We start from the raw sequence: 23,171 nt of genomic DNA on the forward strand, positions 1-23,171 counted from the left end.
TATAATAAAATAGAAGATCCTGACATTTATTTACTATATAATTGCCTTTAATGTATGTGTGATAGACCTGTTTTTCTTGCATAAGACAAATTATTCGTCTGTCCCCTGATTCAAGTCAAGTTAAACATCCCAATACACGCGTCACCTGGTCGAAGCGGCAATATATTTATGCATCGACCTGCCATCATAACTCACCTGTGTGAGATATTGATAGCCGAGGAGATTTTATTAAAAAAATAATTAGGATTACAAGTTAGATGAATAAGGTTTATGCATCAGCTGGCTGGCACAGATGAGATCAAAGCGCAGGTATTTTATTGGCATTCAAATTATAACGTATATTATAGTCAATATATTGAGAGAAAAAAAGGATTATAATAATTGATTGAATCTTTCAAAATAAATAAATAAAAGCTTTCTTTCAACAACTGTCAAATGTGCAACTTCTTCAATGACATAAAGTCTCGCACGCACACATACAAACACACACACACACACACCCCTTTTCTCGGTACTAAACTTCATTCATGACAAACAGAGAGCGCGAGGGAGGAGGGGGGGGGGGGGGGTGATTACGTCATGAAGAGCAGCCAATGAAGCTGTGGAGCGCACTATAAGAGCAAGAGCCCATTCTCTGCTTTGGAGACATTAAGAGAGTAAACTCGAGCATTACCTCTACCAAACAATATATATATACATATATATATACATATATATATATGTATATATATATATACATATACATATATTCTATTTTTTTTCTCCTCCCTATCTCTCACAGCTGCTGCGTTGCTGCTCCACCAAGGTAAGACTTTTACTCACATGAGGACACATTGGTTTCCAACTGAGCAGACAGTGTCAGATTGATAAGAGCAAAGTGTTGAGTGCATATTATTTTTTTGCCAGCATTGTTGTTAATAAGTGTGCGTGTGTCTTTGCAGTTGCACCTTTTTAAAGTGCACTCTTTCTTTTGAATCACTGTGTTGTATTATTGGGCTCACTGCTGTGAGTCATAATATGGCGGTAGTAAACTTGCATATTAAAACATGTTGTTTTTGTGCAGAAAGTGAACTTATACAGTCTAATTAATAACAACCACATGCTACTGCAGTTACTGCATTTACTCCACACTTTATGGCGCATGCAGTCAACATGTTGCACAACACTTCTCCTCCTCCCTGCCCTCACTACTCTAATGCTCCTCCTATTTAATTCCCAGGTTGTGCAGGAGCCAGTTTTAAAAAGAAAAGAAAAAAAGAAGAAGTCGTCATCATGGTGCTCATGATACTACCGTTCATCGGCGCGATCTCTGTCTCCGAGAGTCTGGTTGCCATGACAACGCTGTGCGTGGTCTACCTGATCTACAAGTTTTTCCACACCGAGATCCCAGAGGGCCTCCGGCGGCTGCCCGGGCCGAAGCCCCTGCCCATCATCGGGAACGTGCTGGAGGTCGGCAGCAGGCCCTACCTGAGCCTCACCGCCATGAGCAAGCGCTACGGAGACGTCTTCCAGATCCAGATCGGCATGCGGCCCGTGGTCGTGCTGAGTGGCAGCGACACGCTGCGCCAGGCCCTCGTCAAGCAAGGGGACGACTTCGCCGGCCGGCCCGACCTGTACAGCTTCCGGCTCGTCAACGACGGCAAGAGCCTGGCCTTCAGCTCGGACCGGGCTGGCGTGTGGCGCACCCGCAGGAAGCTGGCCTACAGCGCGCTGCGCTCCTTCTCCACCCTGCAGGGCACGACCCCGGAGTACTCGTGCATGCTGGAGGAGCACGTGTGCAAGGAGGGCGACTACCTGATCAAGCAGTTCAACGCCGTCATGGCGGCCGACGGCAGCTTCGACCCCTTCCGCCACATCGTGGTCTCCGTCGCCAACGTGATCTGCGGCATGTGCTTCGGCCGCCGCTACAGCCACGACGACCAGGAGCTGCTGAACCTGGTGAACCTCAGCGACGAGTTCAGCCAGGTGGTGGGGAGCGGCAACCCCGCGGACTTCATCCCGGCCCTACGGTTCCTGCCCAACACCATAATGAAGAAGTTCAAGATCATCAACGAGCGCTTCAGCGCGTTCGTGCAGAAGATCGTCAGCGAGCACTACACCACATATGACAAGGTATGGGTCTCTTCCAAGCTTTTCTTTTTCATTTTCATTTTCTCCAATCGCTGTATATGAACGTGCGATCATCTTCTTTCAGGACCACATTCGTGACATCACAGACTCCCTCATCGATCACTGCGAGGACCGGAAGCTGGATGAGAACTCAAACGTCCAGGTGTCCGACGAGAAGATTGTGGGAATTGTCAATGACCTGTTTGGAGCTGGTAGGTCGAATGTCTTCACGTGTTGAACGATCTGATCATGAAGTGACCGTGAATCATTCAAAATGAATAAGTGTCCTTACAAAGGTTGTGTTTCTCTTCCAGGTTTTGACACCATCTCCACTACCATGTCTTGGGCAGTGATGTACTTGGTGGCTTACCCAGAGATACAGGAGAGGCTTCATCAAGAGCTGAGTAAGTACAGCCATTTTCTTTGAGACACTTCCTCGAATATTCCATTCATATCACAAAATGGGTACCATAACCAGTGATGCAGGAAAGCTCATTTTGATCCCTTTTCTTTTTTCCAGAGGACAACGTGGGTCTGGATCGCACTCCTCGTCTCTCCGACAAACCCAACTTGCCCTTTCTGGAGGCCTTCATCCTGGAGCTCCTTCGGCATTCTTCGTTCCTGCCCTTCACCATCCCTCACTGGTGAGGTTCATTCCCATATTTTAAGATGCATGAGAGTGCCACCCGTGCCGGTAGAAATTGGTGCGTTGACGACGTGCTGAACTCTCACGGGACCAGGACGGCACGCAAACCTCTAAATACACAGCGGACTAACACTCTGTCCTTTCTTTTTTTTACAGCACCACAAAAGACACGTCTCTGAATGGCTACTTCATTCCCAAAGACACCTGCATCTTCATCAATCAGTGGCAGGTCAACCAAGATCCGTAAGTTTCTTCATTTTAACACGACTGACGCGGCTGCCCCAGCGCAAACCAGTTTTTCTATTGTGCAGCGCATCTTCATCATTCCTCATCCTCATCCTCTGCACTTTTCAGCGAGTTGTGGAAAGACCCGTCCACCTTCAACCCGGACCGCTTCCTGAGCGCCGACGGCACCGAGGTCAACAAGATGGAGGGGGAGCGGGTGATGGCCTTCGGCATGGGGAAGCGGCGCTGCATCGGCGAGGTCATCGCGCGGAATGAGGTCTACCTCTTTCTGGCGATCATCGTCCAAAAGCTGCTCTTCCTTGCGATGCCCGGAGAGCCGCTGGACATGACCCCAGAGTACGGCCTCACGATGAAGCACAAGCGCTGCCACCTGAGAGCGACGATGCGAGCGAGGAGTGAGCAGTGAAGGCATTTACAATGTGTGTGTGACTCTGTATGACACTGTATGGGGTTCGCTGTTATCTTTCTCAGAATGTAAGGCTTTGGATGCTGAATTTGATCTACAGAGCTGCGGGCATTGAATCAGATGAGTGATATGTGCTTATTGCAGATTGTCAGAGATGTCTGTGTTTGTGTGAACATATCTTTCTCTATGAGATAGTCCTGCACATGGTTGGTGCTTCTCAGTGAAGTATAAGGAGATTCCTGCTTCTCCTGTGTGTGTTTTAACTAAAACTGCTCCCGTTAAGAAGTTGTAAAACACTCTTTGGGACACACGGTTTGTTTTACCGGATGGGCATTACTGTTGCAGTTGTTTTCGTCTGTGACATGGGACTGGTGTCACTCTGAATTGAGCAGATATTGCATGATCATGAAACAATTTACACATGTAAGCAATTTTTTTTGTATTCCATTATAACGTGGATGTAAGACACTGAAGCTATATTTGTATCCCAAAATGTGATTTTGTTTGTATATCAAGCTATTTTGTATTTTATAAAGTCGTTTCTTTATGTGCCTGAGTAATTGTTTTGAGGTGAAATAGTTTTGCTGTGCATCTATTTGAAATATAGGCGATACAATTTTGTATTTTGTATCTCTAATGTATTGATGATTGTATAGCATGTAAGGACATGTGATCCTTTAATCAGCCACACAATAAACTGTTATGATCATCTTGTTCCTATTGCTTGCTTGGTTTGAAAAAAAATTAAATTCTCTCAGATAGTAATGGTCATCACATAAGGATGGATATAGTCACTGTGAAACCATCTCAGATTATATCAGAGCTCTCGAGTGAGCAGATTGAAACCCTAAAGAGAACACAACAAAATCACAACAAACCCACGTGGGAGATAACGGAAGTGACGTCGCGCATCGAACCGGAAACCGGGACAAACAACAGCTGGAGCTTTGGCTTTCCTTGTCACCTCGCTACAGATTTATCGACAAGGTATATCTGTTTGTTCCAGACTGAATAGACGCGGGTTGAGTATTCAAGAGAAGTAAAACACTCGTCAAGTTTACAGCAGTCGGCTTGGATAAAAAGCCAACAGCGGAGCGAAGCTAATGTTAGCCGTCCAGCTAGTTAGCACAGTTTACCGCTTCAATATAGTTAGTGTCGGGATTTCTCGTATATTTATCTAAACACTGCCCTCGAATGGGTGTTATTTTTAATTATTTCCCCTGTCCCAAGTTGTTTAATAGTCAATTCTACCTCAGACACACGCGGGAAACCTTTTTTAATGAACTCTAACGTCAAGCTAGCTTTCGCGAAAAGCTCGCTAACGGCTCGTAAATGAACTCCCTTAAACACGCCGAGCATCCCGCTACACTACGCTGCCTATCAGCTGTCAGCTATGCCGGGTAAAGTCCCATTTAACTGTCGTTTAATTATCATTTGGTCCTCTCTTCGCCGGTGGAAGTAACATTACCTCACAAATGAGCGTGGACCTAATTATGACCAGAGGCGCTGCAACGTTAGTGGTCCGAGTTTACGAGCAAATATGACGTCTTTGTTTACAGCCAGATGATCAAGCCTCAAATAAATGGCATATAGCTGTGATTTAGGAAATACTGTGGTGCATTAAGTCCAAGTTCCCCCCCCCCAAAAAAAACCCTAATGTATAAAGAACATGTCTAAAATGCCTAAATCAGCCTGTAAAATGTCTTTGTGTGTTTTAAAACTGCCAAATATGAGTCGTTTAATATCGTTTAATATCCTCATTGCAACAAAGGGCCGGGCTGAACTAGACATGGTTGCTATTGGTTGATTTTCTCTCGTTTATGTCTCTAGAATCACAGCGAGCAGAATGGCCACAGACTGGTTGGGCAGTGTTGTGTCTATTAACTGCGGGCTGACGTTGGGCGTTTATCAGGGAGAGGTGTCGTCTGTCGATCACGGCAGCCAGACCGTCTCGCTGAGACAGCCCTATCACAACGGGGTCAGATGCCCGCTTCCCGAGGTCACGTTCAGGTAAGAAAAGAAGAAGGATGCGCACATTTTTGTCTTGATTCGTGCGTCAACAGGACACACACAGATTCAATCAATCCACCTTCGTTGAAGGCTTCACTCACAAACCTCTAATGTTTGCGTTCAGTCTTGAGTCGGATTTATAAATATTACCGCCACCAAGGAGATTATATTTTAGTATCAAATGTCGTTAAAAGGTCTAAATGACACTTGGAATAAAGGGCCGATGAACAAATGATCCTTTTTAATGCACGTTCGATATAGTAAAACAACTTATTATCATTACAAGACTGCTTTTTTGACCATTTCCTTTTTTTACTTAGAATTCTTCTTGGATGAAAACAGATCTCCCACTTCTATTTCACTATTTGTACTTTTTGATTCATGTCCAGCTCTAGATGTTGATTTAGATACCAATTTATTTTTGCCAAACTTTCAGGATTGTGCAGCTTTGGTGGAGGTATCTTCAATGAAATCCTTTTTTCTATGCGAGTGCCCTTTTCCACCCAATGAGCTCCACGAGCCGTGTCTGATTGTTGTATGCTGACTGAAAATTGAATTGCAGTTTGAGCTCGGAGTGATCTCACAGTCATGTTGTCTTCTTTAGTGCCATTGATATCAAGGAGTTGAAGTTCCTAGATGTCCAGAATACTGTCAACAAGCCCAGCACCGGCCAGGGAGCTGCAACAGAATCCAGCGCCATACCTTCAGCACGCCATGGTCAGAGTAACAGAGTCCCTCATGTGACGAGCAGCGGCTCCCACTCCAGCACTGCACCCATCACCATCCTCCGTAGAGGTAGGCAGATGGGTGAGCCTGGCTTCCATCACCCTTCATGGTCTTTGATAGAAAATACTGCCATTTAGAGTTTTATAGTGCTGAATGATTAGTGGCAGTGTAGAATGCTACATGCAGAAAAACCTCGTTCATCGGTAATCACTTTAATTTCAACCAAGACAATTTAATTGTTTGACATCTCGCATGTAATGTTTTGTCGTTCTAATGAGTAATGGACACACAAAGTTGGCTAACAGCATCATCGGGAGGTAACAGAATCAGGTGTTGTCCCGAAGCCCGCAACACGGCAGGTGCTAATCAAGCTAGAACAAGTATGCACTGTCATAGTAGAGCATGATTGTGCAGTGGAATACGAGATGGAAAGCTATTTTTAGAAACTGTTCCAAAATATTAAGACAGTTTGACACACCTAGGTAAGGAAAACCCCGTTTATTTAAAGATTTTACTTATTCACCGTGTAGCTGCATTTTCTAGTTCTTAAATCACAGTTCTATTGTTGCAAAGTTCTTAATAGGGAGTTGTGTGTTGTGTGCAGGAATTTACCGCAGGGATGGCCAAACGGAACATAGATATTGTTCATTGACAGAAGGAAATGTGACGCACAGCAGTGTCACAATTTACACAACTCCTTTTAGAAATTTCAGAACGTTGCAAGCGAAGACGGGCTGAAAATGCAAAGTCACTCCACGTCGATCTTTTTGATTATCCAACAGACGTGCGTGGTGTTTTCTAGTCCCCAATGGGAAGGAAGTAAATTTTCCCAGACAGATCGGATGATTTTTGAGACGTCAGATGATTACGCTGAAAGGTTATAAACAACTCTCACGATTCATACTCCAGTGCCACTAAAACAGGGATGATTGTAAATCTCAGAAAACGATTAAAACCAACAGGACAGCGGTTTGATTCTACGTACTTTTTGACTTCCCCAGCGACTATAAATGTGGCGGCCAGCTGCCCAAGATCCTGAGTTGCTTCTGAAGAAATGCATCTTTAAAAATGGATCACAAATATGTGATTTCATCACATTACTTTTCGGTTATTTTCTAAAATAAGTAGGAACTGTAGATTTTTAAAAAGAGTTCTGAAAACAAGGGTAAATTATGATCTGTATGGGGATATTTTCCCGCCTCCGATTCTGTGCGATAGTACAAAATTATATTCCGTGTTCATGTTAATAAAGGAACATGTCACACAGTGCAACATTGTGGCTCATTGATGTGTTAAAAACTATTTTTCGGGAAGTGTTACAGAATGAATGGTTGAATTATAATTGTTGCACATAGGAAACATTGATATTGAACAGTTTAATTAATATTGCACATACTTGAATTGTCAGTTTTTGGTAATTGCGAGTGATGGTAGCAGGAAGGAAGGACCTCCCGCCACACAGTGCGAGTGAAGCATCCTGTCCCTGAAGGAGCTGTTTATATAACCTGCATGAAAGTAAAATCACAACGAGATGAGTTATTGGTCAACTAATATATTTCCTCGTTTTTGACAAAACGGCTTTAATGTCAAAATGAAAATCAATGGTTGATGAATAAATCAGATGCGTAATATAATCTCTGCTTTCATGTGTTTTTATGTTCTTTATCTTTAATCCTTAATGTTTATGAGTAAATGTAATTTGCCAGGCTTGAACACCCATGTGCCGTCCACTTTGTTTGCTTCCACTGGTAACCCCGTCTTTAACGTCATGTTTCTATGAATTGTGGGTAATTCCCTTTTACGGAAAGGGCTCATAAAGTGCTCAAAATGTCTGTGCCCTCAAACACTTAACGAGTTGACAGTGGGACAGAGCTAAACCCTCACGGACTTTGCGGGCATGTGCTTCAAAGTCTGTGAGTGTGGAGATTGGGTCATAGTTGTTTTTGTTTTTTTACTTTTCAACCGCAGCCAAGCAATGTCGTGCAACACAGCGGCCCTAGCCAAAACATTTTGCCATTGTGAAGCTTATATTATTGTTGATATTGGAGCTTGGACTGTCGCAAAGGGGTTGATTCTTCTCCGTAGTAATGGTTGTGGTTTGTCGTGTTGACAAGCTGGTTTCTTGTCTTTAGTCATTAGTGGTGATGAGGGTCATGTGACCGCTGTTCCTCCTCTGGTTGAGTCATTTGAGAATGTAAAACGATCTGTAGCTGTCTTTGTCATAATGACTCTTTAATTTCTAAATTAAGAGGCTGTATCCTGTCATGCTTTTTGATATTTTGTTGCCAGATATTTTTGTTGTATTCCAACTGTGAGAAAAAAGTTGTTATATCTTCAATTTAACATAGTTTTGCTATTATTATGGCAGCGATTTGTTTTGGTTAAGTTGATAGAAATCCACCTCTAAATAACCTTTAAGATAAACGGCGTGGACCGCTCTGCCGTCACAAAGTGATACAGAAAATGCTCATCTGCATTGTCCCCGTCCACACAGTTGTACATGTGCGCTGTAAACATCAGAATGTGTTGCTGAACCTCCCTGATTTAGATAAAGCCTAAAAACAGCATTTTCTTCTCGTCAGCAGGAAGTCTGTTTGTACAGCGCCGTGGCCTCTGCCAGAATCCGTTAAAGCCAGTTCGCTTTCCCACTCGGGATCACCAAACAATGGAGGGGTCAGAGGTCAATAGCATTGGCTATAATAGACGCTGCGTAATGTTCTTTAGCCGGGTTGTAAAAATGACCTCTGCCTCGTTTCCTGTGCATGGAAGACAGAGCTAGCACAAAAGAAAGAGCTTTTTTTCTTTTTCTTTTTATTTGTTTGTTTTCTATGAAAATAAATATTGCACTATTGTTTGTTTGACTTGTTTGTTTGATAGCTATTGACTCTCTGCGTGCCACTCGTTGCAATACAGAAGCTTGAGCATGGGACCAAACGCCCCCCCCTCTCCTCCTCCTCAGATTCCCATAGCGTGCTAACGGCTCGTACCAAAGTTCCTCTTTACAATATGTGTGTGACTAAGATCAATAAACATTCCCCCTCCCGACCCGTGTCTGCGCCTAAAGAGGAGGTTATGCAAAAGTCAGGGCTTCGTGCCTCGGCTCTCTCTCTCTCTCTCTCTCTCTCTCTCTCTCTTTCTCTCTCCCTCTCCCTCTCTCTCTCTATCCCTCTCTCTCTCGCTCTCCACCGGAAACCCCCCCCTCTCCCTGACAGGAAGCCATGTTGTCCCAGTGATTTTGGAAGGCAAAGAAAAGCGATACCAATTGTGGAAGAAATGTTTACCTTTTTTGTGTGTTATTTTAATCTCCAGCTCTCAGGCTGGTGGCAGGGGAGCTAATGCCCAAATTGCATGGGGCCAAAGGGCTGAGTGGCCTGGGCAGGGCCGGTCCTTTCACACGCAATGCCATGCTCCTAAGAAGCCCCCCGGCCAGCCACATAAAAGGGAAAGCAGGGAGGGAGCGTTGCTTATCCAAGATCGCGGATTCCAGAAATGGTTCTCTGAATATCTGCCGTTTATCTTTCTGGGAGAGTGGGATGGGAATTTAGAAACCGCTTTTGTGAATGAGGTGGAGTGGAATTCCAATCAGACCCAAGCAGATCTCATTTAAAAAAGGGCATTTTGGAAGAGGACCATAACCAGTATTCTACCTCCTATATATGGAGTGAAATTCTGTGCAGATTAGTGTTTTTTTTTCCTATAAATCACTGCTTCAGATTTCTTATAAACCATTATGGTATATATATATATATGTGTGTTTGTTAGAAAGTTTTGGTCTGCAACCATTTTTTATTCAGCTTCACACTCATGCGACTACACACTCCACACTAAGAGCTTCCCAGTATGCGAACAGACCTCCACCATTAAGCTCAGAGCAACTCTCCTCCCACTGCCATCTCTGACTGGATGGTAATCAGACGCATAGTTGTTATCCCCAGAAGCCCCTTTGGTCTGGCATTTGCATGCATTTACCCTCCTTTAGCCTGTAGCTGTGACTCACTCGGCAGTCTCATTGGTCTTTCATATGCAAACCCGTATTGGCTGATTTTCTCTTTTCTTGATGGTTACTTCAAATCCACAGTGACATCACAGGACTGAGTGGTGCGTTTTCTAGTCCTGGAGCTGCTGTGAATAAGGACTGTAATCGAAATTTAAATGTCAAATGTCGAGTGACCAGTTGGGAGATGGCTTTGAGACGGCCCCTAAGTTGAGTCCTGTGTTTTCAAAGTGTATGTATTTAACGGTTCAGTGTCACCAAAGCCCACCGTCTGAAATATTCCTGGCTGTGTGGACCTGTGTACTAATTTGTGGTGGCAAGTTTGTCGAAAACGGAAATCCGCGAACTTCACTTTCCGTCTCCCCGCTTGTTATTCATTAGCCTGTTTGACTTGGAGCTCTGCCCGGTTCATTCAGATTTTCAGATTTGTAGCCTGACAAAACACTTCCTTGTAAATAAAGACATTGTTAGCGTGTGCTAATAAAGCCGCTGGCTTTCATCCCTGTTCACACAGGTGAACGCACCAACCCACCACCCTTCTTCTCTCGCTCAGTAAATCACTTCTGAATACCAGTGCACTTGTATTTAGAGGGGAGTGAAACGCTTTAATTACTGTTTTTGGAAGGAAAAACAAATCAGTGCTGTCTGCATTGGTGGTTGGAAGGCCTCATGATATTGAGTCGGTTAGTGGCTTAGTGTCGATACCAGTGTACTGTGACTGAGCCTCCCAGTAGCTTGCGTGAGAGAGTCCAAAGTACCTTAGCTGTCACAGTGACAGTAGCGTGAGACTGTGCCTCTTTGTCTCCCGGTTAGCGTGAGAGCTCGGCGTGGTTGGGGTTGAAGGCCAGGTTTTTCCAGTTTTTCTTTTCATTTTTTTTTTTTTTTGTTCTCTGTTCATTTAAGATTTTTTTTTGTTGTTTTTGTTTGCGCATACATGTATGTAAACTTTATTGTATGTTTTGTGCGCCTGCTGTGTTTTTTGTTCTCGGCTGGTTAAAGAAACCAACCGAGAGAAGATAAGAAAGTTACCAGACCGAGCTACGTAAAAACAAAAGGCGCGGCGAGCAATCGAGCCGGAGTTTGATAGCGCTGAGCGTTGGAACGTATTGTGTGTGTGTGTGTGTGTGTGTGTGTGTGGATCAGGACGTGTGCACCACGCTGATGTACAGCGTATAGCTCCTTTCAGAAGCGACTAGAATATGAGCAGAGCTGATATATAGAGCAGAGATATGGGAGGATGTCTGGGTTATCTGTGTATTTGGGGTTTGAGATTAAATCCAAACTGGGCCCTTGTTAGCCTGGAGCAACGCCTCCAGCTGGAGTGTTCTTACCATGTCTCTTTTTTTCTAAGGTGTCTGTTTTCTGACAAATGCATCTTAAACTCAGGGATATATTGAAAATGCTACTTTTCTTTTAAATTATACAAGCATTTTATAAAGGGTTTACAACATACATTTATGTAGCTTTACTAACTAATAACTTCTCCAATAAAGACACATTTTATATAATGTGTTTTACTATATTGTCTATAATTAAGTTTATACACTAGCCTCCATTTATGGGTGCCCACAGGGAGTTATAGTAATTGACAAACGCATTACTCCGCTATATTGCTACCATATTCCTATGTTTATATGCTAAATAGGGGGACTTTAAGTAAGGTGTTGCCAAAATGTCTCCTTACATTTTTGGGCATCAATTCAACCCGTCTCTTTGTATAATAGCAAACCGTAAACTTCAGTTACTGCTGGTTATCGTAGATAACTTGTAGGTTAACATTTCATCCAGTAATTATAAGCAACATTTTATTAATTGGAATTAAATGCAATAATGTTCATGTAAAAAAAGTAATACATTTTTCTAAAAAGTTGAATTAAGCAGACTTATTCAATAAACATTCAGCATTCAAATTAAGCAGACCATAAGGGTTTTTGCTGACACCAGAGGTTCTCCATTTATTAATTTATTTAAGCGCGTCAGTGCAATGTCAAATCATTGCACATCGAGTCGGATGTGAGTATTTGTTCACTTGGATCCCGTCCAGTACCCCGGGACGGGATCCAAGTGAATCTATTATTTTTGTTTTCTTTGTTTGCAAAGCATGACAAAACACAGGTGATTTGATAGAGGTGAGCAAAACAAACATCGAGACGAATATTACATTACAAAGTGTAAAGCGGGTTGATGACTGACTCGTGTCTCTTCGCTTCCATCTTCACATGTCCAGCCCCCGCAGGTTCCTCTAACAGCAGAGGGGCGGCGCAGGCCGCACAGAAGAAGAACAGCGTGAGGAACGGAGGCCCGGCGAGGACGAGGGACGACGAGTGCTTCGGAGGCGGGACCGACGACAACATGGACGCGGACTTCGACTTTGAGGGAAACCTGGCTCTGTTCGACAAAGCCGCCGTCTTCTCCCAGATCGACGGGACCGGCGGCCACAGCAACCGGGCGCCGCATCACAACGCGCAGGGCGACCAGAAGCCTCTGTCCTACCGGCATGACGAGAATATCCTGGAGGCGAAGCCCGTCATATACCGGCAGATAACGGTGCCCCAGCAAGGGGGCAAAGAGTACTGCACCGGTGAGAACAAAGCGCATGTGCACACACGGACACACAGTTTATGTACTCGAGGCTCTTCATTCCTTTAGTTCAGTCAATATGGCAGCAACAGATATTGAACCTGTTCCACAGACAGATGTTGAATCAGGTTTTAGGGCTGCAGGCTTTCAGCTCAAACGGCCATGTTCACTTTGCCTCACCAGTTCTGTGGTTGTTCCTGATATGACCCATGACAGATAAGGGTGTGCAAAACATTGTTAGATAAACAAAAAGAAAGAACTCAAGTGATATTTTACATATTTCTTATTATAAGCACGAGTTGATTTAACCGTCTTCCAGTGTTAAATACTCACTGGGGCACCAACAAATGCATCTTTTACCCCTGTTTGCATAACGTTTGCATAACCTTTGCAATTAAATACAGTGCCAGTCTGTTTAAAAAAAACTTTTTCTTTTTTGCAGAATTACATTTTTTTTTTACCCTTTTTTCCTTATTAGATGTTTGTTTTTTATGATGGGTTTGCGATTGAATGTAACAGACGGGGTAGGGAACAGAAAGCACTGAGAGGCGGACCAACACACTTTTAGTTAATATTAAAAACGGAAACAACAACCTGCTGTTATTGACTTAATGGCCGATTATTTTATTTTTTTATCAGTAACAATGCTAGTGTCTAAAAACAAGGTGTGTGCCGAGAAGTGTTTGTCCTTTTGTGGTTTTGTATATATGATATGAAGAAAGAGACAGAATAAAAGTTGGCTGTTGTTCAGAGCGGGTCTTAAGGTTTTTATGGAGCCACGGACATTGTATCAGGGAGCATGCCAGCTTTGTGAACACTGTGTTTGTTTTGGAAGGACTGTTTTATTTTCCCCCTGTGTTTAATCTTTGACCAAACACCGTTTGGAAGCACAGTTGCCGCTTTTGCCAAAAGTAGACTTAACATTTTTACAGACAATACTGTAAAGCGCTTACTGAGGAATGTGCCGTAGCTTCTCATTCTGCTGAACACAATGAGGAAAAACAACACGCACGATGAAGGGGGCGGGGGTCTCCGTGGCCAGAGAAAGGTCACCTTGGGGCAGGATGACTGGAATCACAACCTCCTGACTTCTGACTCCACCCCGGTCCCCCTGTAATAGGCCGGCAGAGACGATGAACCCGTCCTTTATTACACTTCTGCTCACTCTAGGAACTTTGAGCGTTGCATAACTGGTTCACACACGCATAAGATAAGTTAATGGCATGCTAACACAGGCCCCGGCCGTAGGAACAGTGGAGGGTGGTGTCGGGAAGAAAAGGGCTGAGTCGTACAGTGTGTGAGTGAGTGTCGTACAACGGCTAGAGGGATCCAACTCCACCGGTGTCTGGTCTCTAGATAAGGAAGGGTGCATGGCCACGGTGGAGTGACTTAGGGAAGTTATTTCTCCGGTGAAATCTCTCTCAAAAGTTCTATGTGCAGTATCTCTCTCTCTTTCCCCCGAACAATAATAGAAGGATGACGGGAAACGAGTGTCGCCAGGCTGTCCGTCCGCCCGCGTGACACCGACCCGAGCTGCTGTCCGCCATTCTGCAGACGGCCTCCTCTTCTTACCGAGCAGGCAGATCTGCTTCCCAGGGCTGTCATCATAATCCCCGTCCTCTGCACTCTGTAATTAGCGTGCCGCCGCACATCCTTACATAAACAGCACCTCTGAAGCAGGAAGAAACCGCAGCGCTCTTGACCCGGGAATCTTTGCCAGTAAACAGATAAGTCAACCGTATGAGAACAGAGAAAGAACAACAAAGTGCCCGTCTGTGTGCGAGGGTTGCCATAGCGCGCTGGCATGGGTGTTTGACAGGCCTGTTTCTGTAGACTATTGTTAATTGTGTCAAGAATCTTTGCAGCCTGTGTAAGTTTAGTTCCGCTATTGTCTTGCTGTGTGATTGACTCCAGCTGTGCGGTGAAACCTCGCCTGAGCAAAACAAGCCAGGCACAAACTGCAATCAAGCCTGTCATCTGGTTTTTCCTCGTTTTCTGTTATTTATTTATTTATATATGTCGTATCGCTTTGGAGAAAGCAGGATGCAAAAGAATTGCGTGTCATCACGACCCAGTGACCTTGGGCTGGATGTGAGCGTTGATCTTCTCCTGAAACCTGCATGCTGTCGGGGAAAGAGAAGGCGAGCGTTGGGACGTGATGCGTTTTAACTTTCAAGCTGCAGTTTAGACGTTCTGACACGCAGACCTTCATATTCATTTTGACCCCAAGTCGGGCCTCGCTCGCTACAAATTTCTTAAAATCCAGAGATCGACAGTGTGCAGGATTTTCAAACGATGACGGCCTAAAACGTCATTTAATAAAGTAAGTCATGATTTGCATTATATTTAGCTGACGCTTTCCACCATGTGGTTGCAACCTCTGATCTGCAAGAATGATGCAAGTACATCCACTCCAAACAGTATTTTCTTTATTTTTTTGATCAACATGCAGATGCAGCGTGTTGCACGGTGTAATTGATAAGTGCTTTGAGCAAACCCACCCCCAACAGTGAGCACTGATATGACCAAAATGGGGAAGAAAATGAAAAGGAATCTCACAGATTACCACATTAAGCTGCTTTTCTGTGACCTTCATCTCGCGACGTCCTCCTCAGAGTGCAGGTCAACATAGTTCAACTCTGAGAGGAATGGAACGGCCTCGTCTAACCCGCCCTCACCCAGCGCGGGCCTCAGTCACACATGGCCCGCATCCAGCCGGCGTGTATTGCTTTCAGTGCCGTCAGTTCCTTTGTCATGCTTGAAGGATTGCTTCCAGCTCAGTTTATTTCAGTGCTGCCGCATACTCGCGGCTACCCGGTTCAGCTAGTTGACTGGTGAGTTTTTGTTTTTGCACCACATCGAGAGTGGGTGTGTGTGTGTGTGTGTGAGAGGGAGGAGGAGGAGGAGATGGCGTGCGTATGCTGAAGGCTTTTGGTAGCTGCAACTTCAGCGAGAGAGTTATTACCTGGCGGGACGGTTGAAAAGCAATCGGTGCGTACGAGTGCAACTCCCACTTCCTCGGAGCGCTGCACTCGAGGCAGCGGTTTGCATGACAAGAAGCTGTTGAGTGTTCCTTATCGCTCGCGTGAGGATCGGCATTTCTGTCATGTATTAGCAGTCTTTGTGCGGTATCAATAAAAGAATAGTGGGAGGGGAGCCGGGCCGACCTGAAGATATGCAAGAATGAACGGCAGGCACGACATGGGTCTCTGTATTTCTAAGTAATTATTGTGTGTGTGTGTGTGTGTGTGTGTGTGTGTGTGTGTGTGTGTGTGTGTGTGTGTGTGTCACTCGCTGCATGCCGGGGTGAAACGTTGCCTCGTTCGGTAAACATTCGTGCACGCCGACGAGGCCACCGCGTTCTCAGCTACCAGGCCAGAGATCCGTAGGAGGCCAATAAGGACTTAACTGCCTCCCAGCCGCTTCATTTATCAAAGGGATCCTGAGCCCTGCAGCCCCCCGCAGCTTGACTTTCATTACCCTTCTGATCTGCCACGGGCAATAGGCAGCCAGGGATTAGCAAAAAGGCTCTTTTTAAAGGTTTCCGCACACTTCAGTTTGTACAGTGATAAAAGGCGGAGTCGTGGTTCTCTAGTACAGTAGTTTAAAAAATAATAATAACAATAAATAAATAAAAGTGCACAGGTGAGTTAGGTTAAGTTTTTTTTCCGCAAAAGAAAGATGGTTGCTATAAGAGCCAGGTGAAAAACGAGCTTAAGGTGGCCAATCGTTCCTCTGTCACTGTCATTTCGCCAGTGAGCACTCATGAGCCACCACCGCCCTGCGGCCAATAGCAAGGCTTACGTTGCACGTGTACAACTAAAGAGTAGTTTTCTCAGTGTTTTTAAAGTGGCGTGTGTTTGTGTGTTGTCATGTTTGTCGGGCATGGATAACTCTGAAACGAACGTGATCGCCGTAGTGGAAGCCTTGCTCCCCCATTGCCAAATGGACTCCATCAAACTCTCCAAACCATCCATATGTGCTCTTACCAGGTATTCTGAAGGATGAACCCACTTGATCATATGTTGGAGGCCGTTTATCTGCATAGGTTACGCTCCCTAAATGCAGTATAAGAACAGTTGGACTTAGGGCTGGGCGGTATGGCCAAAAATTCATATCACGGTATTTTGTAAGATGCTGGTGGTTTCACGGTACATCACGGTATTTTTTTTTCCAAATAAACACATTAATTTATTGACACCGAAAAGGACCGCCACCGCCATCGTTATTCACCACTCGCTCGCAACTGGCCAGCAGCTGTTTTGATTGGTACATAGGGAGCTAAACTGGAGGGAATTAGGACCCAGGGGAATCCCTTAATACTAGTGGCGCATGCGCGGCCGTAACGACTATTGTCATTCTTCGGCCGGCAGCAACATTTAATGTTTACAGTCACAGATACGTGTGCAGCGGTCTGAGCTACTTACGTCTCACGGAGAGAAGTTGACTCATGGTGTGCAAGAAATGACATCGCCAAAAGGCATGATGTTTACCCATCTTTGCTGCACAGGAAAAGACTTCTTCCTGCACAAGAAAAGTCTTCCTGTGTGGGCGGTGTCATTTACCCATCATGCATTTTGGCGATGTAATTTCTTGCACACCATGAGTCAGGTGAGTTGACATGAGACATAAGTAGCTCGGTCCGCTGCTCCTTCAGCTTCAAGCTGTGAACATTAAATGTTGTTGCCTGCCAAAGAGCGGGGACCGGTATGTGAAAAATTCATACCGTACGGAAAACTGAAACCGGTATACCGGTTCAACCAAAAAAAAAAAGAAATCCCTGTTGGAAGAAGAGCCTCTGCAGCACTGCCATTGAGGTTCTGTTAAAGTAAAGATGAGATTTTCTAAAGGGTCAGTGCCGGTGTTACAGGGAAATCAAAAAGCATGAGCGAGCAGTATATAAGCTCTTCAGAAGCCGAACAAAGGCCTTATTATCCAAGGGTTTGTGTCTTAATTGTACCAATAGAATTATTATTACAAAAAATGGGTATGTTTTAAATTAATAATGTCCTTGAGTTGGACATACAATTTCTCGACCACCATTCAATTTTGCGAGGAAAAGCAAAAATATACAAAATCATGTTACCGCCATATGTTTAGTCCCCATCTCTCACCACGAGCTGTTGGGATACAGGTGCAGGTGTTCACACACACACACACACACACACACGATGTGTGTCCCCTTTGCTGTCACGCCAACATGCCGCATGTTTTGACTGCAGCTGACGTGGGGGGTCCATCCCAGAGCTCAGGGCTCAGGTCCGGTCCGACACCGGTGGGACGGTGCGTGTGAACTCGGGACCCCGCGGGGAAAGGGCGTCTCACTCCGGCTGCCTCGCGTTTGTCATGTTTTGTAAAGGCTGCCAATCGACCCTTTGTTGCAGCGACAAACGGGAAAGGAAATGGAGAATCTTCCGTGATGGGAGCAAGATGTGGTCATGATGAGGAGGAGGAGGAAGAATTCTCCCTCCTGTGTGTTTATCCGTAGGCCAGCGCTTGTCGTTATCTTCAAGGTTCGGTTTCTGGGTTTCACCACTTTCAAGGAGATACTTTTTCTAATTAAATAGTACTCATGAAGATGTAGGACAGTGCAGCTCTAATTTAGAAATCCGATACACGTCAGACCATTCCAATGGAATGTAAGAGCACAAACAAGCGCATGAATATTCTTCATCTTTGTTCTGTAATTTTAATTTTGTACGTCAAATATACCCGGTGTCATTTTTTTCCGGCATTGACGTGCTCTCCATCCCACCTGTGTCGCCTCTCTGCAGATTCGGGCCTGGTGGTTCCCAGCATCCCCTATGAGCTCCACAAGCGTCTGCTGGCGGCCGCGGAGAGCTGGGGCCTTTGTCTGGAGCGCCGGCTGGAGACGACCGGCGTCTGCTCCAGTCAGATGGCTCTCACTCTGCTGGGCGGGCCGAACAGGTGAGAAATGGCACTGCGGGCCCTGGAGAGAGCCGCTGTCAGCCAAACGGCCTCCTCCGAGTAGTTATGCAATCATCGCAGCGGGTCCGTCCAACCTTTGTTTGTTCTCATGTCATGTTTTTCCCGTTTCCCTGGCAATCATCTTTACTACCATGCCCCTATATATGTTAACCTTGACAGTCCCTCCTTCAGGGTTTATTTTCTTAGAAAGGCGAGCGGTCACACGGCAGGTCGAGAACAACCTAACACAGTGACTTTCAACCTTTTTTGAGCCGCGGCACATTTTCTACAATGAAAAAAAATCCTGCGGCACACCAACAACCCCAAAACGTTACAAAATGTCACATTGTAGCATAATACAGCATATATGTCGGTAATTATTGCTCTACCTACTGGCATGGAAGAGTATTTAATTACTAGACCAGCCACTACATTGCAAGCGCAGACGCTCAACAATGGAATATTATTTGCGGCAACTAAATAATATCTTTTGGGACCGATTGACTGAAATTGGACATTTTCCCACGGCACACCTGACTATCAGTGGTTAGAAATCACTGCCCTAACAGACTGAAGCAGCCATGTTCGGTGTTGTTTACCTTCGCGAGCGGTGTAGTCTTATTTAAGATCAAAGAGCGGCTGCACAGAAGCTCGTATAACAAGCGGGTTTGTTGTCTCCGATTCTTTCATCAGTTTAGCAGCGCTCTACTATTTGTGTGTGTCTCAAGTTTACACTGGAGCCACTGCTCAGATCAAGTGTAATTGTGCATTGTGTTACCAGAACCTTTGGCGCTACAATGGTGTTCCACCGTTTCCCCATCGGTCATACGAGTCTTCAAGTCCTACTCAAAAAGTGTTGAGTAATAAAATAAACTAATGGAACATTAGAAACCATCGTAAAAAAACTTCGGTGGGCTGAAGTTCTTGTTTTGTAGAAACTGATTCATTTTCAATGTGTTTTGCAACAAAATGAAGCAGATACTTAATAACCAGATGAAGTTAGAAAGCTAACCAAATACTTTTCTATTGCTTTGCGTCTTGTTTTATTCCAAACCTGTTTAACTGCTAATTCAGGACAGCTTTTTATTATTATAAAAATACACGTCTTCCGACACTGTTTAGTTGACATTTTCTTTTTTTTTACATTCGTGGGAGCAATAATTACAAAACATGCCACTCAATTCACAATAGGCCATGTACATTATGAGAAGAGGGAATCTGTGCATAAATGAGTGTTCTGGCCATTTTTACTGCCATTTCCGAATCACGTCACATTATCTTGAATAGACATTTCAGAGATATAGGTTTGTAAATCGCAGCTTTGTTCCATGCATGTTATTGCAAACATACACATGTTAACTACTTTATAAATAATAATAATAATACTTTAATTTTATATAGCGCTTTTCAAAATGCTCAAAAACGCTTTACATAGGACAGAGACAAACGGAACAAAACAAAAAATAGAAAGACAATGGAGCAAACAAAACAAACAAACAGAAACATTTTGATAAAAAAAGAACTGGAGAAGCTGCAACGGAATGAGTCCTACAGTGGAAGGTAGTAGGGAGCAGGAGTTAGCAGGTGAAGGCGAGTAAATGACACCAAATACATGCATATTGGCAGTCTACTTTTTATTACCACTAGCTTTGTTATTGATCTTAAGGTTTTCAAAAAATGTGTTCGTTGTATGTTTTTGAAGCAAATGTGTATGTAGTCTTTTAACCTACCTGTCGTTACCTCTTATTGTTCCATGTATGTTGTGGTGTCTTCAAACTAACATGTCTTATGTTGTCCTTTGTCGGATATCGGCACGTTGGATACGATGCAGTTTGTTTGATCACATATTGTTCAACCTATGAATACTGCATCTGTTGTCTTTCTTCCTGCAGTAATATCGTGATCTCTTGAATGTCCTCAGACTCACCCCCAAAAACGTCCACCAGCGGCCCACTGTGGTCCTCCTGTGTGGGCCGCACATCCAGGGAGCCCAGGGCGTCAGCTGTGGCCGACACTTGGCCAACCACGGCGTGGAGGTCATCCTGTTCCTGCCTAATTTCGTCAAGATGCAGGAGGCGGTCACCGGCGAGGTTCACCTCTACACCAGGACCGGCAGCAAGCAGGTGGCCAGCGTCAAAGGTAGAACACACAGAGAGCAGGTGGATTGTGAAATCAGCTGCGGAGATAGTGACACTGATGGAAAGGGCCGTGATTCAGAGCGTCTCTGAGAGGACCGGCTCATGTTGTCCTGTTGGGACAGACCAGCGCAGATAAATGTCGCCCTCTAGTGGAGCAGCGGCATTACAAGCACGTTGCATCATTATTGACGATCATTTGTGACATACATAGCTATGAGTGTCTCCTGGTTTCAGTTATTAGCCGGATCCCAAGTATCTTTGTACCATTTGAAACACTACGCTCATCAACATCTCGTTCTCCTCTTTCCCAGACCTGCCGGCAAGCCCAGTCGACCTGGTCATCAACTGCCTGGACTGCCATGAGAACCCACTGCTGAGGGAGCAGTCCTGGTACCAATCGGCCGCCGACTGGGCCAACCAGAACCGGGCTCCCGTCCTGAGTATCGACCCCGCGATCGGCGGTCCGCACCAGACTGTCGAGGCCAAGTGGAGCCTCTCTTTGGGCCTTCCTTTACCGTTGGCCGAGACGGAGAGCAGGGTCTACCTCTGCGACATTGGCATCCCGAAATTGGTTTTCCAGGAAGTTGGAATCCGCTACCGCTCGCCGTTTGGATGTAAATTTGTCATTCCCCTGCACACGCCGTAACGGAGAAGCCACTGGCGTTGAACTTAGTTATAATAGGTCTGCTCCTCTCAGTGGGTAATGGCACCATTGTGTATGTGGGAATACGACAGAAAGGATATTTTGTCCGAAAGTTTACACAACTTCAGCGTACGGTGTAGGTCTTTCCTTGCTGCCCCTCTGGAAACTCCCGGAGGGCGGGTGGGCGGCGCGCCTTGCGTGCGACACCTCTTGTTTTTGAGAGGGAAAGGTTTCCTGTTCTTTGCCGTGTTTTGATAAGGGCTCTGGATGACGATGTGAATGTGTTTACAAAACGCTGACCGCTGTGAGTCCGGGACCTCTGATCCTGTGACCAGTCAGAGGAGCAGAGACACAGTTCCTGTTTCCTCCTCCAGATTGCATGTGGAGGCCGGTCCCGACCCCGTGACCCAAAGCCGCCTGCCAACCCAAACCTGACATTCATTTGGCCAACGCGTCCATTGTCTTTCAATTTAATGCAATTTTGGACCCACTTAAATGTGTTTTGTCAAGTAATGGTCGTAGCATGTTTCACTGAAAATGGGTTGTTACACAGAATTTATATTTGTATTATTTTTATTTATTTTTGGATTACTTCTCAGGAACAATGTATGAATACGTGTAAAAAAAAATATTTATATTTGCATTTACACTACATCCAATAGCCCTCTCTCTGACCTGTCGGGTGAGTTCTTAACTACTGATACTGAACATGAAAAGCAGTAGCTGGCACTCCTGAGGATTACTTTTCTTTTTCAGGATTTCGAAGCACACATTCCAAGGACCAAAAACATCTTGGACCAGGTTAATCTCTAGGGATTACAGCTCGTTTGGTTGGGTGAAACCTAATTATTATTTTCTATTTTGACACCTCAGATTCAGCCACCTTCAGCGAAGAAACCATTCCTCTCGTTTGGGCACCGTAGAAATTTTCCGTTTAAAACTCAGATCAGCAAACCTGATTTTTCGACTGGCAGCTACACACTTTTGAAATTAAGATGGTGTATTTCTTTTTTTTTTTAAGAGCGCTTACGTTCTTGTGTTATGAACTGCTTTTCCAACTGCAAAAGAAATCGAGTACTTTGAGTTCAAACCTGAATCAAAAAACTAGCCAGAAGTAATAAATTACCTTTTTGCGGACTGCTTTGGAACTGATGAATTATTTTTTGCACTTCAGCCGTCTCTGAACCAAATGTGTGATGGAGGGGTGATGCATTTTAATTAAAGCTGGAGCTGCTCTGCCAAAAAAACAAAAACGGCAAGAAAGAATCAAGTAATTTGTGCTAAACAAGTTTATTTCAATTGACAGCTCCTCAGCAGTAAAATAATATGAATAAATCAAAACCTCCACTCAGGGAAACACAAGCAGTTTTAGACACTGCAGTTCTTTCTCTGCTTTTTCAGAGCCTCGTTTGTTTCTTCTGCATTACAGCAAAGACTAAATGAAACACTTAAAATGTGATCATGATTGTAATAAAGCAATCAAGTAAAAAACAAAAAACATTCCTTGTGAATTTGATTTGGGGGGATCTTGAGATTTAAGTATTGTGAGTGGGGGAAGGAAAACATCGCAATACAAGCTAATGTGAATTTTGATGGGTTTGTACCTCACCTTTTTTTTTCAGAAGTGTAGTCAACTGTGGAAACTGTTGAAGATATTTTGTACCTGAGTTTTTGACTGATTTGTTGCCGGCCCGTTTGGTTATTTGTTACAGCATATGGAGAGCGTCCTCTAAAAACATGTTGTA

General features: G+C 44.6%; 2 protein-coding genes across 2 annotated transcripts; both read left to right on the plus strand.

Moving 5' to 3' along the window:
- The first annotated feature begins 778 nt into the window (after positions 1-778).
- On the plus strand, positions 779-4,116 carry cyp1a (cytochrome P450, family 1, subfamily A). Its single transcript, XM_079216393.1, has 7 exons — positions 779-805; positions 1,220-2,112; positions 2,195-2,321; positions 2,424-2,513; positions 2,630-2,753; positions 2,912-2,998; positions 3,110-4,116. The coding sequence occupies exons 2-7, from the start codon at positions 1,273-1,275 to the stop codon at positions 3,405-3,407; spliced, it is 1,566 nt and encodes a 521-aa protein (XP_079072519.1). The 5' UTR covers positions 779-805; positions 1,220-1,272; the 3' UTR covers positions 3,408-4,116.
- A 1,137-nt stretch (positions 4,117-5,253) lies between these two features.
- On the plus strand, positions 5,254-21,429 carry LOC306735602 (enhancer of mRNA-decapping protein 3-like; the record flags this gene model as incomplete). The annotated part of the gene is made up of 6 exons (XM_079217087.1): positions 5,254-5,417; positions 6,022-6,212; positions 12,365-12,718; positions 18,492-18,645; positions 20,567-20,784; positions 21,095-21,429. 6 exons carry the CDS (start codon positions 5,254-5,256, stop codon positions 21,427-21,429), a joined length of 1,416 nt encoding a protein of 471 aa, XP_079073213.1.
- Between the last annotated feature and the right edge of the window lie 1,742 nt (positions 21,430-23,171).

The sequence above is a fragment of the Taurulus bubalis genome (assembly GCF_910589615.1).
Source record: "Taurulus bubalis genome assembly, chromosome: 4".
In the NCBI taxonomy this organism is placed as follows: domain Eukaryota; kingdom Metazoa; phylum Chordata; class Actinopteri; order Perciformes; family Cottidae; genus Taurulus; species Taurulus bubalis.

Bases quoted from the DNA above. Each gene is read 5' to 3' on its own strand.
- cyp1a (XM_079216393.1), top strand. From the start codon at position 1,273: ATGGTGCTCATGATACTACCGTTCATCGGCGCGATCTCTGTCTCCGAG. The intron at 2,322-2,423 runs GTAGGTCGAATG...TTTCTCTTCCAG, and splicing joins CAATGACCTGTTTGGAGCTG to GTTTTGACACCATCTCCACT. The intron at 2,999-3,109 runs GTAAGTTTCTTC...TGCACTTTTCAG, and splicing joins TGGCAGGTCAACCAAGATCC to CGAGTTGTGGAAAGACCCGT.